We start from the raw sequence: 13,842 nt of genomic DNA, 5'->3' as shown, positions 1-13,842 counted from the left end.
AGAGGAGAGAGAGAGGAAGAAAAAGAAGAGAGAGAATATGAACATAAAGAGAGGAAATATAAAATTAAAAAGAGAGTGAAAAGAAAAAAAATTAAAGAGAGAATAAAGAGAAAGAGAGAGAGAGAGAGAATAAGAAGAAAAATGAAAAAAAGGAGGGGGAGAGCGAGAGAGAGAGAGAGAGTTGGAGAGAGGAAATAGGGGGAGAGGGAGGAAGAGAGGAAAGTGAAAAATAGAGAGAGAAGAGAGAGCGAGAGAAAAAAACTTGAGAGAGAGGAAGAGAAAAACGAGGAGAGAGAGAATAAAAATTTGAGAGAAAGATAAGAGAGAGAAGAAAAAGAAAAAGAGGATGGGGAGAGAGAGAGAGGAAAAGAAAAATGAGGAGAGAGAAAGAGAAAGAGGGGGGAGAGAGAGAGAGCAAGAGGAAAAGAAAGAGGGGGGGAAGAGGAAAGCGAAGAAATAAAAGAGAGAGAGAGAGAGAGAGAAGAAATAAAATAGAGAGAGAAAATAAACAAATTAGAAATAGAGAGGGAAAAGAGGAGAGAGAAAGAAGAGAAATGGATTGTCGAGCTTCACTTGTTGCTTCGAACAAACAAATCTTTGAGTTGAGATAAAAATCTTTGCTTGAGAATGTGCAGGTTTTTCTTCCACTTTATTGGTATTTCAATCATATTATAGCTAAAATAAATATTTTGATTAAACTAAACGCCGGTTTTTTTACAATGCTGCCGTTAAGCTCAACCACCTCCATCTATCTAGGTCAGTAGGAAAACGCCCTCCAGAGAGTCTGGCCTAGAGGCTGAACAATCACCACACAAGCCCAGCTGGAGGTATCTCATGTGCCAAAAAGCTCATTAAAATGCAGAACTCCAGGAGGCCCATAAGACTAAAGTATATTGGGCAATGGTATCTGGTATGGCCCACTGGGCCGGATAGTGGATTTTGCTGTCCCGACTCCCAAGCAGATCCCTGACCCTGGTCAAGGTACTACACTTTCCACTCTAGGTGCTGACTTTTGAGATTTAAAAAATGCATTTCTGTCTTTTTAATGTTTCTTGTGCTTGAAAACGTATTGCATTTACAGAAGAAGGGTCTGTTTCTCCCTCGAGATTCAGCTATGCTTTCCTTGCGATTGCGCCTCTCCTGCGACCTCTTCTGCATTGCAATGCTGGCCTTGGGCAATCTGCATTCAATCCTCTCAGGTAAAAGTGTTTGTTCGATGCTCTTGCTATATAAGAAAGGCATCTGATCTCAAGTTCTCCTAGTACTGACATTTTGCACAGCTCACATAATTCAAGCATCCAGGGTAATGATAGCTCACTCCATTCATGCATCCATGTTGATCAAATGATTTTACAATAGCTCACTCCATTCCGGCCTCCATGTTAGTGACATTTTGCACCATGCACACAATTCAAGCATCCAGGTTAACGATAGCTCACTCCATTCAGCTTGCATCCATGGTGATCAAATGATCTTACGGTAGCTCACCCCATTCAAGCATCTACATGTTGACCAAATGACCTTCTGCAATGCAGATGATTCCATGGTGTCTCTCTCCAATGGGGAATTCGACCTAGGCCCGGCCCTCAACAGCACTTTGCAGGAGGTGGAGCTCTCCTCTCTTCCAGGATGGAATATCAGTGGCATTGTTCAATACATCCATGCTGGCGGCAACATCACACTCCCAGGCCAAGGCAGCGCCGTCCAGCTGGGCAGGGATGGCCAGATCAGCCAGGCCTTTTCTGCAGCCCCGGGTTCTGTGTATGCCCTCACCTTCACCCTCGCCTCTGCAGGCGAAAATTGCTCCACCGCTGACCTCTTGAGCGTCTCTGTGCCCTCCTCCCAGGCTTCCGCTTCCTTCATACTGGGGGAGTCGTACAGCGACAAGACTTGGGAGACCCGTGCCTGGGGCTTTACTGCCATATCTAGCCATGAAAATCTCACCTTTGCTAATTTGCTCAGCAAAGAGGCTATCCAGCAAGACCCCAACGTCACCTGTGGCCCAGTGCTGGATACAGTATATCTGAAGAAGATGATCACAATCAATCAGACTGATGCTGGTATGCTCTCGTAATTGCTACATCCATACATGTTGAATTGCTTTGGACGCTGGGTCCCTATCTACATTAAGTTTATCAGATTTTTTGGACCAGCAATGTGCATGCTTTTCAGGTGAATGTTTTGCCTGGAGTGTGTCATCTCTTGCAAGCCATCTCACATAATATCAACCCTCTGACATTGTGCAAAGAAAGGGAGAAAGATTCTGTGATTAGGAATATGGGGGAGAGAAAAGATTACATGATTAGGAATCTGGGAATGTCTATAAACGAAATTGTCCGCATGTTCATGTTATTGCTGTTGGAAGCATGTCTACTCTTTCCCATACTGGCCCTTGATGCAGTCAGTCAGCTTGAAATGTTGGAGGATAGTTGAATGCATTACAGCCCAAGTGCTCACACTTTTTATTTTGATGTAGGACTGGTGCCAGAGATCTGCCCCAAGGCTCTTCTGCTTATAATGTATCTTGGAGCCTTCAGCCTCCCAAACTGAAAAGAGCACACTGTTCACCCAAGTATAGGGAATCTCCCTGTCACACTTGCCATGAAAGTTGGCATGGTTCTTGCACCATTGCTGGTTGCTATTTCTCCATCTAGGTGATGTTAAGTTCCATCATCTGTGCTCCGTGACTTGCTAGTACACCAATAGATTGTCCAGCCATGCCTGGCACTGCAGGCTTATTAGTAGACCAAAGCTGGAAGACGATCAACCATGCCAAGCTATCTGAGATCACACATCCATCTCTTTGTGGGGAACTGCCACATCCATGCAAGTTGTCTTGATATGCATCCCATCATCAAAGGAGAACATCATGCTGACCTTGTAACTGCTATATGAAAGAAGAATCAAAAGTTTGACATTAGGTCTCTATGTCTTCGATAGATTATTCACAAGCTGGCTTTTGATACCAGTTGTAATGAACCTAACACCTATATTCACAACTGAGAGTGTGAGAATAACAAGGAACAAAGATAACCCTCCAACTCTGTTTTAGAGCAGTAAAAGGATGAAAGGGATTTCTTGTGAGAGTGCGCAACGGAAGAAGAACACGAACACAGAGGAGGGGAGAGAGAAAGCAGGGAATGAAGGAAGAAAGTCTGCACTGACTGAGATGAATGCTGAATACACTGAAATGGACAAAGCAGTCCCTGCACGCAGCCCGGAGTGTCAGTGAGGGCACTAGACCAGACTGAAAGCAATGGCAGCACCAATGCCGGAGCGGGAGAGGATGGAGAGAGTGCTGAACCTGCAGAAGACAATGCTCGGAATGACTGGGGGGCTGCTATATATAGCCCCAGGCCAGAAAACTGGCCAACCTGCCAAATCTGGCCGACTTGGCCAGATCTGGCCGACCTGCCCAGAAATCTGGGCCGACTGCACATGAAAAAGCCCAGTGTGGGCTGTGTGACTCCCGAAGCCTGAATACAGACAAGAACAGCAACTACTAAGCTGACAGAGCTCCTCTGTCTCCTGTCAGACTCTGACAGGAGCTCACAACCAGGAGATGACAGACTGAGAATGATAAAAGAGCAGGCTAACATTTCTAACAATGGCTCAGAGGCTGGAACACTTGCAGCTCCACTGCTCAACTCTACAGGATGTTGGAACACCTCCATACTTCATGTAGATGCTCATACTCAACCAGCTTTTGATGCCACTGTCCTGTAGTGTGCTACAAAGGAAGGAGGTAGAGCTTTGGCAAAACTCTTTCTGCGGGAGGATGGGCAGCAATTGAGAAAATCTGCTCAAATCCCCTACTGTTTGCCTAACCTTTGGCTGCCAGTGCCAAGCTGAGTCTGCTATGTATTTGGAGGCTGCTGGTTTCATCAGTAATAGTGAGCAGGAAGCAACCTTTTCGGTTTTGGTGGCTGCCCTGTTGTCATTTGGTGGATCCAGAGATAGCATTTCGCCTCTGGAGTTTTCATGTCCACTGATATGGCTAACTGATTGGCATAGAACTGTTCATTGCCACTATTAGTCCCTTGCAAGGTTATTTCTTAGCTCCAACATAAAGCCTCTATGCTTTTTCCAAGTGTAGGTGCTTGTGCATTTTCCCCTTGGATGCATTCTGCCATCGTCTATGGTGCTCGTAGGCTGGTTTTTCATCATCCAATGAGTCCTTGCTGCTGTCGAGATAGTTCATAGTCGTTTGGTGTTTTTCTAGAGGAGGTGCTACGGAGTTAGTGTGTGGCTTCACTCTCATTTTAGTACACTGGTGCTGGGCTGCTAGCTATTAGCTATTACTTTATTTCCACTTCAATAATTTGGTAGTTTGTATAGTAAGTTTGCGTTGCTTCAAGGTCATGACCTCTTGGTGGTTCCATCAATTTTCTGAGCAAGGCAAGCTTAGTGGACCTAACTATTAAGAAGAGTGCTAGGGTTTGCTCTGAGGACACACAGAGTGTACGACCACGACAGAAACACAAAGACACAGACACGGACACAGAGGACAAAACTCAAACCCTAAACGCAAAACTCAAAACTCAAAACTCAAACAAAAATAGAAGAAGGGAGAGAGAGAACACAACTCTGAAGTGAATGAATGCTGTAAATGAATGTAAGAGTGTACAGTGTGCTCAAGGGCAGAGCAATGTTGGAGTGTGACGTCCACCGAAGATGGATCCCAATCCTGTGACCACTAGTAGGAGTGTAGGAGTGCTGAATAGTGAATGGCAGTAGGCTGGTCACCAAAACGCAGCAGTCTGGAGGCTGGAAACTGGTAAATGCAACAGTGTATCACTGATCGGGGGCTGGAAACTGTGCACAGTCTGTTGTAAACAGCAGGCTGAAACAGTGTTTGAGAGTGTCAGGGCTTGCAATGCTGAAAACGCAGGCTGGTTGACTCTGGAGATGATGGATAGTAGGCTGAACAGCAGTCTGGGACAGTTTAGAGCAGTTGCCAGCAGCTGAGAGTTGTCGCCTACAGCAATGGACAGGCTAAAGATGATGCGGTTGCAGTTGATGATGGCTGGACAGCAGATGGAGGCGGGTTGCAGGCTGGAAACTGGGCGCCAATAGCAGCAGAGGGTGTGTGGACTGGTGTAACTTGCAAACAAGAATAATTGCTGAATGGGGATAGCTTGTCTATTTATAGACATAGAAGGGCACCCCAAAAATTAGGGTTTCCACTAAACTTTCTTGAACTGCTCCCCATTTTAGGGTTTCCATTGAACTCTCTCGAATCGCTCCCCGTTTTAGGGTTTTACTCTAAAAGAGCATTTTTAGTGTGTTTTGGGGCTGTCTAAGAGGCTAATCAACAAGTAATGCATATTTTAGCTCAACACCCCCTCTCAGGCCCAAAATTGAGCCGAAAGGTTAGGCCAGCCATGGTGATGTTTATGTACCCCAAGGCGTCCCACCCCAAAGCAGCCAAGGAATCGGACAAAGGGTGCACGTCGGCTGCCCAGTGGCCTACCAAGACTACAGAGACAATGGTTATCTTACCAAGGGAATCCAAGTAGTCACCCCAGAGAGGATAGGGCATCGGACAAAGGGTGCACATCGGCTGCCCACCAGTAGCCTACCAAGTCCTACAAAGGCGGATGGAACCACATTGAACTTTGTGGTTTTTTTTTTTGAATAAGTGTGGTAAATTTTATGGGATACTGCCGATTGAGGAATAGTGACCCAGAAGACGAGAGTAGGGAGGATACACCCAACACATGACAAAATAGTACAAGCTAACCTATCCACTTAGGGTGTCGATGACGAGGAAAAGTAGGTGATGAGGTATCCATGTGATGAAGAAGGATGGTGGTGTGGTAACAACAGCCGCCGGTGGAAACAGCTTAGGATCCGCTTAAGTGGTGCTCTGCACAATGAGATGCAAAGTATGCTACATGTTGAAGAATGCTCATGCAGCAGGTGTCACTTGGAGAGTGTCCCGCATGGAGAAATTGTTCACTTGTCTAAGCGCCCCAGTACAAAGATGATGAAATCATGCAATGCAAAGGGTAAGGTACAACAGGGGGGAGAAGCCGATGTCGAAGACAAAGTGCTGAAGCCTGTAGAATACCAAGAAGGGTAGGAACCCCCTCTCAATCTCGATGTAGATGCCGAAGAAGGAAGAGGAGCCTGATGTCGGTCCTCGTGTGGTGCCGAGAACCATAAGGAATGAAGAGGAGGAGGAAGCATCCCAGCTAGAAGAGCTAGGTAGAAGTCACCACTATGATAGCATCAAGAGAGATGCTGCACCGCCTCGGGAGGGGAAGCCTCCATGTTGGTAGAAGAGCAAAACTCCAAGGATGATAAAACCATGAAGGAACGGCGCGCATCCCAAGTCTCCAGCCCAGGCAGGATTGGGCTAACCTGTATGTTAGCCCTACACTGAAAACAAAACCTGCAAAGGAGATCAAAGTCTGTAATCACAGAGGTCAGTAGTGAGATGCTCCAAAAACAAAACTAAACTAAAATGAAAAGCTAACTGAAGGAACAAGTGTAAAGATGCAAATGGGTATGTGTGTGTGAGTAAATGCAACGGAAGACTTAAAATGTAGAGACAAAAATCCTATGGGCTCGACTCTAAGAGTGCGAAAAATGAATGCTAGATTAACCTAGGGTATCCAACAGGACCTAGAGACATGCTACTCTAAGAAGGTGGCCACCATCACGTACGTCCAGTAGTAGGGCTCTGCCAAGGGAATGCCTGACGAGGTGGGAAGGAAGGTGAGATAGATGCATGAAGTGCAACGGGATCGGAACCTGCAGACCAATCAACCAATCCTTTAGGAGTAGTGAAGGATGCGCTGAGGCTTTCCGGGTGCCACATGTCCAGCAGTCGTTGTGGGGGCTGGAGGAGTAGATGGGGCAGCAGCAGAAGGCGTAGCCCCACTGGATTGTGAAGTCGTAGCGGTCTGCTGAGGCTTTTTAGGTGGAAGACCTTGGGCCTTGGAGCGACACTTCTCATCCACATGGGCTGCTGTCTGGTAGTGTGTGCAAAACCGGTTTTTCTTAGGGAGTTGCTGCCAAATAGGTCTTGATTCTTTGGTTCTATCGGAGAAAGAGAAATCACCCTTTGATTGGCTTGCCTTAGCATCTAGCGAGTTCTTGCCACTGGTGGTTTTCCCTCCCGAAGAAGAAGCAACCAACCCCCTCTGCTCTGAATAAGGCTGTGATGAGGATTTCTTGTGGACTTGATCATGCAGCCTTGCGTAACGCAATAACTGGCACTCAAACTCGTATAAGGTTGGTAATCGAGGTTGGGACATGATGTGTTGAATGAAATCGAAGTATTTTGCGGGCAACTTATTTTAGAAGAATGTAACTTGATCATCATCTGACTTTGGAGAGCCAATAGTAGCGAACTTGGCAAGTAACCGCCTATAGTCAACCAGCTTGACTTTCAGATCATCCCCTTCCTTAAGAGAGAACTCTTGAAGCTCAAAGTCGAGATTGATGCGCCGAGTACGATCATGAGCCGCATAGCAGTCGAGAAGGTGACTTCAACGCTCTGACGCGAGCGGGAAGTGCTGCAACTGAGTGAAACTCAGAAAGCAATCCCTGCATTAGCTCAACATTGGCTGTAGCATTGCGGACTCTTCATTGACGGATGTAGTCAGGGTGAGCTAGTCGAGGGTCCAGCATAGGCTCTAGACTAATGATAAGGTCCCAAAGACCTTGAGACTCAAGTACTTGTTGCATGAAATTCGACCAAGTAGTGAAATTTGACCCGTTAAAACGTGTCTTATCCGTGAAGGCATTCTTTGCTATTGCAACAGGAGTGGTAGTGCTCGGAGATGGATAGTGTGAAAAAATGTAGTGGGGGTAGGATGGGGGAGTAGAGTACACTTGGGAATGGGCCCCAGAGTGCCCACCAGGCATGCGGGTAGTGTGCAAGGTGGATCCATAGGTAGGGATGGGCTGACTAGGCATGGGCATGGTAGCCACATGAGGAACCCAAGGAGGTGGGACGGGAACACAGGAAGCAGACGATGGGAATCCCTGCGTAGGTGTAACCCAAGGAGAGTATGAAGACGCACCATAAGCTGAGGATGGAAACCCCTGCGTATGAGTGGTCATGGGAGATGTGAAGCTGGGGATAGTGAGGGGGATGCCCATCACAGTCGACCCAGGAGTTATGGGTGTGCTCATTTGCTGAAAGGTGAGAGGCACTGTATTAAAGAGTGGCATTCCCCCTAATGAAGTACCATGGTGCAAAGAGGTAGAGCATGGGGTGGAGAAGGAAAAGGTGCTAGGAGTGGAGATGGTAGATCTAACCCCTAGGGTGTGTGATGCAGATGTGGAGTATAATCCAAGATTTTGGAAAGATGATGAGAGATGATCAAGGTGTGATATTGAAGAGGGTGGGATGGGAGGAAAGTGAGAAGTGTGTGTAATATGCTCAAATGAAACAGAAGCTGTAGATGTACGTGAATTTCGTTTGCTTCGTGAGCCCCCTCTATTGAAGTTCACATATGCAAAGCCATCCGGATCCTATACCTCAAAAGAAGAAACATGCGAGGGTTTTGATTCATGCAACATAAAAGAATTGTACAAACTTGACATTGAACCTGGCGAAGATGATGAAGATGGATTGCCAGACGTTTCGAATGCCGTATGTCCTCCATGATCGGAGAGGTGGCCAGCCTCACCAACCGGTTCGAATGTGGTAGCAGAACTGGTAGGAGGGATATAAACATCACCGTACTTGTTGCAATAGTACTCCTCAAAGTCCTCCTCTGTCATGTTAGTGAAATTTGGTGAAGGTGGAGTGTCGTCCTCCTCATCGAGTCCATAATGCCATCTCACGGCCTCCAATGATGGAGAAGCCTGATAAGACATCATAGGAATTGGAGAAGAAGGTGTCTGGGACATTGTGATTTGGTTACGAGTCGTATTGTGTGCTTTGCACAAAGACTAGCTCTCAACAATATGCGCAGGATACTCTTTACAAGAGCACCGGCTCTGATACCAAGTTAAGAAGATTGCTAGGGTTTGCACTGAGGACACACAGAGTGTACGACCATGACAGAAACACAAAGACACAGACACAGACACAGAGGGCAAAACTCAAAACCCTAAACGCAAAACTCAAAACTCAAACACAAATAGAAGAAGGAAGAGAGAGAATACAACTCTGAAGTGAATGAATGCTGTAAATGAATATAAGTGTGTACAATGTGCTCAAGGGCAGAGCAATGTCGGAGTGTGATGTCCACCGAAGACAGATCCCAAGTCTGTGACCACTAGTCGGAGTGTAGGAGTGCTGAATAGTGAATGGCAGCAGGTTGGTCACCAAAACGCAGCAGTCTGGAGGCTGGAAACTGGTAAACGCAGCAGTGTACCACCAATTGGGGGCTGGAAACTGTGCACAATCTGCTGTAAACAGCAGGCTGAAACAGTGTCTGAGAGTGTCAGGGTCTGCAATACTGAAAATGCAGGCCGGCTGACCCTGGAGATGATGGACAGCAGGCTGGACAGGAGTCTGGGACAATTTGGAGTAGTTGCCAGTAGGTGAGAGCTGTCGCCTACAGCAATGGACAGGCTGAAGATGATGTGGCTGCAGTCGATGATGGCTGGACAGCAGATGGAGGCGGGCCGCAGGCTGGAAACTGGGCACCAACAGTAGCAGAGGGTGTGTGGGCTGGTGTAACCTGCAAACAAGGATAATCGCTGAATGAGGGCAGCCTGTCTATTTATAGACGTGGAAGAGTGCCCCAAAAATTAGGGTTTCCACTAAACTTTCTCGAACCGCTCCCTGTTTTAGGGTTTCCACTAAACTCTCTCGAACCGCTCCCTGTTTTAGGGTTTCCACTAAACTCTCTCGAACCGCTCCCCGTTTTAGGGTTTTACTCTAAAAGAGCATTTTTAGTGTGTTTTGGGGCTGTTTAAGAGGCTAATCAGCAAGTAATGCATATTTTAGCTCAACACTAACCACCCTTTTTTGAAAGTTCAAGAGCGAGATGGTTGCTTCAACACGCTGCGGATGATTGTTGATGGCAAGGAGCTGACACGTTTTACTGGCAGGAGAGTCATTCTTGAAGCTATTGGTAGGGTTGGAGCTGAGGAGGTCTAGGTTTTAGGATCCTAGATTGGTTGTGCCAGAGCCGCATGAAAAGTGGGGAGATGTGCAATGGGGAACAGAGAGTGTAGAATGAGTGGATCTGAGCTTTTCTTTTCTATCCATGAGCTCATCATCGAGTGAGGTGGTTGTTCAACAAGCTGTTGAGGATGGTTGATGGCAGGCAGTTGACACCTTGCACTAGATGAAGAGTAAATCTTGAGGATGATGGTAGGGTTGGGGATGGGGAGATCTAAGTTCTAGGATCCTAGATTGGTTGTTAGAGTTGCATGACAAGTGGGGAGATGTAATGCAATGGACACAAAGTGGATTCAAGCTTTTCTTTGTGCGGCGTAAGCTCATCATTATGGATCTGAGGTGGGGCATCAGAAACTATATGTGAACTAATCTAGAGTTACGGCAGACATTGGAGTGTCCTGGCCTCTTTTTGGGTCCTAACTTCTGGTGTTTGGGTACTTTGGAAAATGTTCTCAGTTTCAGAAATTTTCAATTTTTGGTCAATTTCACTGTCTTGTGCATTCTTTTCACTTCACTGTTGTTTAGTGCATCTTCCATATCTCCTGTAGTTCTTGCTTGCCCCATTGCTGTTCAGTTTTCCAACAGCAGTATGCAGAGCTTAAATCAATGTGATACTTTTCGCATGCACAAGCGACCACCAGTGCACTCAGTTGAACACCTTGCTGAATTTGAATTTTGGGCAGGTATCAATGCTGATCATCTGCATATTGATTGGTAAAATCCTGAATGGTTTGAGCATCTGTGATGGCCAATTACAGGTTAATGTGCTCTTTGGCAGGCCACTTGAGCTACTGCACTACACCCTTATGAGTCTTTCTGGCCTGAAAATGCTGCAGTTAGGGTCACTACTTTCTGTGTACTGTTGTCTTCAGAGGTGGACAATCAAGATATTGAGTTCCTAGTTGTGAGAATTCTGACCCAGTTCAGTACGTGAGTGACTGATTGAAGCTACCCATGACATGTTCTTCTAAAAGGTTTCAGTACTGAAGACTCTGAAGGATTTCGAATCACTGGCTAAATGGGACAGGGAGATGTTTGGAAACGTTTTATCCACCACCAATGTTGTGTTTGAGCTGCTGAAGTTTTACACTGCATGATTAAGTATGAGCTTATTTGTGTGAGGTGAGAGATATTGTACTGCCAAAAACACATTAACGCCTCTATCTCTGTAGAAGTGATTCTCGTTCTTTTTGAAATTGGCAGGGAACTTGCTGGTCAATGGGGACTTTGAGGATGGCCCATACTTGCTGTCCAATTCTTCTTATGGTGTACTCTTGGATGAAATTATAGATGCAAGCTCATCGCCACTTCCTGGATGGACAGTTGGGTCTACAGTAAGATATATAGATGCAGGCCACTACTTGATTCCTGAGGGCAGAGCAGCTATTGAGCTGGTGGGAGGCCCTGGTGCCAGCCTTAAACAATTGGTAAATTTGAGCAATGGTGCAAATTACATACTGACCTTTAGGATGGGAGATGGAAAGGATCTATGTGCTGGGAACATGACAGTTGCAGTAACAGCTGGGAAAAGCGCACAGAATTTCACATTCAATTCGGTGGCAGAAGGACTCTCAGATAGTTATTCAATGAAATTCCAAGCAGCATCAGAGTTAACAAACATCTCCATTGTGAACTTGCTCCGTAACGAAGATGAAAACTCATTCTTCTGTGGTCCTGTTATTGACAATGTTACTCTCTCTTTGTCCTCCTCTGGGTGCTTGTCTACGCTTGGAGGAAGCAGAAGCTCCACCTCCATTCTCATTCTCTTCCTCAGTTTTGCAGTAATACTAGCTGCCCTGTAAGAAGCAATCCTTTTGAGATGCAGCCATAGAAACAACCTTGCTCAGCATTGTACATTTCACACCTGAAACTCTGCTGTGCCAACTTGGCTTTTCTCCATACAGTCACTCACAAAAGGGAGCTATCCAACCAATCTTCTGAAGCTGCGTGTAATTCAAGGTGGTAGAGCACAAAATCTTAAAGCAAAAATTTCTAAACTATACCCAGCTCCATACAGTTTTGTCAATGCAAAGGGAGTTATCCAAGCAATCTTAGAACAGCAAAAATGGAGTTATTCTCCAGATATGGTGGTGGAGAGTACAATCCTTGTACTGATACTGAAGAAAGGTGCCACGATACCAAGACCAAATGCATTCTACATGATTATGCATTGCTGTATTACAGGATTCTTTTGATGATCGGTATTGTTAGCTACCATAAAACAAAAAGACATTATTTCATATCCAGGCAGCTCGTTTTCATCTTAAGATTTAACTTATAATTTTGTAAAACCATAGCAATAATAGGAACAAACACATGAACTTGCTATATAGCAAGCATGCCGAAGAGTTGGTATGAGTCTCTTCGTTGCTTTATAATTATAGAGGAAGGTTTCTTAGTCTTTTAAGAAGAAATGCACTTTTCTTTGCTTTTATACTAAAGCTTTTAATGATTATATGGAACCAAATGACCAAACTACATTAATTGTAAGTATAAATAATTATTAGTTTCATGTTCCATGCCATGGACTTCTTGATATTACTTGATGATTGGTCCAAGAGCAAGCTATTGTTTAACGTTCAATGGTATCCATAAGACAATTACATGGTAAAATAAATATACATGGTAACAAGTGTAAGGGAGGATCCTCATACTTCAATGTTGTAGGGAATATCTTCAAAGATTAGCACTAAAAAGAGATAGAAGCACTAGAAAGCTAGCCAACAATAACTTAACGTATGGCCTTATTACTAGTTGGCTTTTTACCACTCAATCTCTTTCATACACATTAAATCCTTGTAACATTCAATATGAGCATTCTTGCACTTGTTTATAATTTCAAGAAAGGAGTTTGTATGGATAGGGTGCTATGAGTTGATTGCTATCATCTGACTTTGGGCTACATGCCTTCAAGATCCTTTGCTTATCTAGAAGGACATGCTTAAAGCCAAGGTGATCCATGACATTGTTTGGAGTAGGAAGATATTTTCTCTTTTCAATTTCAAATCTTCATAGTAATATAAATAGTGTTATCCACTACTGTGCTATGATGATCAACAATGCAATGTGAAGTTTGGAATTGTTGGTAGCAACATGAGCTTAATCAACATATATAGTAAGAATAATAGCTTCAAAATGATTATTAGCATAGTAAAAAAGGCCATTAGATTGAGTAGGAGCATTGTGGTTATTAGCAATAGTAATATTATGACTAGCTTGAAGATCAAGATTGTGAACAACATTGGTGGTTAAAGTAGGATGGCATTGAGCAACATGACTTATGTGATCAACTCTAATATTATCTTACAAAAATCATGACAAGAGCAATAGCTCAAACATCAATTGTTGTGCAAGTAATGTCATTTCCCAATGAAGGGAGATAAGGTGCTCAAGCTTGTCAAGAGCTTGCCATGGATCACCATGATCTTTACCATCTCATCATTGCCCAACACCTCTTGCTTAAACCAAGAGCAAATATATCACATTAATGTGTTGAAGCCCACCACCGTGCAATGCATCCCCTGCCACCCCTCCATCCCTTGTACTAGCTTAAGTGGCATTGCACCCCTTAGAACATATTAGGTCTTAGCATGCTCACATGTTCAAGAATGTGGGCATGCCTATGACTTGCACTAGCTCCTTGGGATGAAGCCTAATCACCTCGTCATTACCATCCATTCTAGGATTAAAATCTTGGAATAAAATCTCAATATTAAAACAATCATCCAAAAAAACAACCATCAACA

At 44.8% G+C, this 13,842-nt stretch overlaps 1 protein-coding gene across 1 annotated transcript; it reads left to right on the top strand.

Annotated features, from left to right (window-relative positions):
• Positions 1–788: 788 nt before the first annotated feature.
• LOC148015794 (protein BIIDXI-like) lies at positions 789–12,481 on the top strand. Its single transcript, XM_087663701.1, has 4 exons — positions 789–981; positions 1,082–1,199; positions 1,536–2,060; positions 11,300–12,481. The coding sequence occupies exons 2-4, from the start codon at positions 1,115–1,117 to the stop codon at positions 11,896–11,898; spliced, it is 1,209 nt and encodes a 402-aa protein (XP_087519827.1). The 5' UTR covers positions 789–981; positions 1,082–1,114; the 3' UTR covers positions 11,899–12,481.
• The last annotated feature ends 1,361 nt before the right edge of the window (positions 12,482–13,842 follow it).

Source organism: Lygodium microphyllum, chromosome 23 (genome assembly GCF_053477565.2).
Source record: "Lygodium microphyllum isolate KBCC chromosome 23, Lygodium_microphyllum_v1.1.10, whole genome shotgun sequence".
NCBI lineage: Eukaryota > Viridiplantae > Streptophyta > Polypodiopsida > Schizaeales > Lygodiaceae > Lygodium > Lygodium microphyllum.
This window is presented reverse-complemented; position numbering and strand designations above follow the sequence as displayed.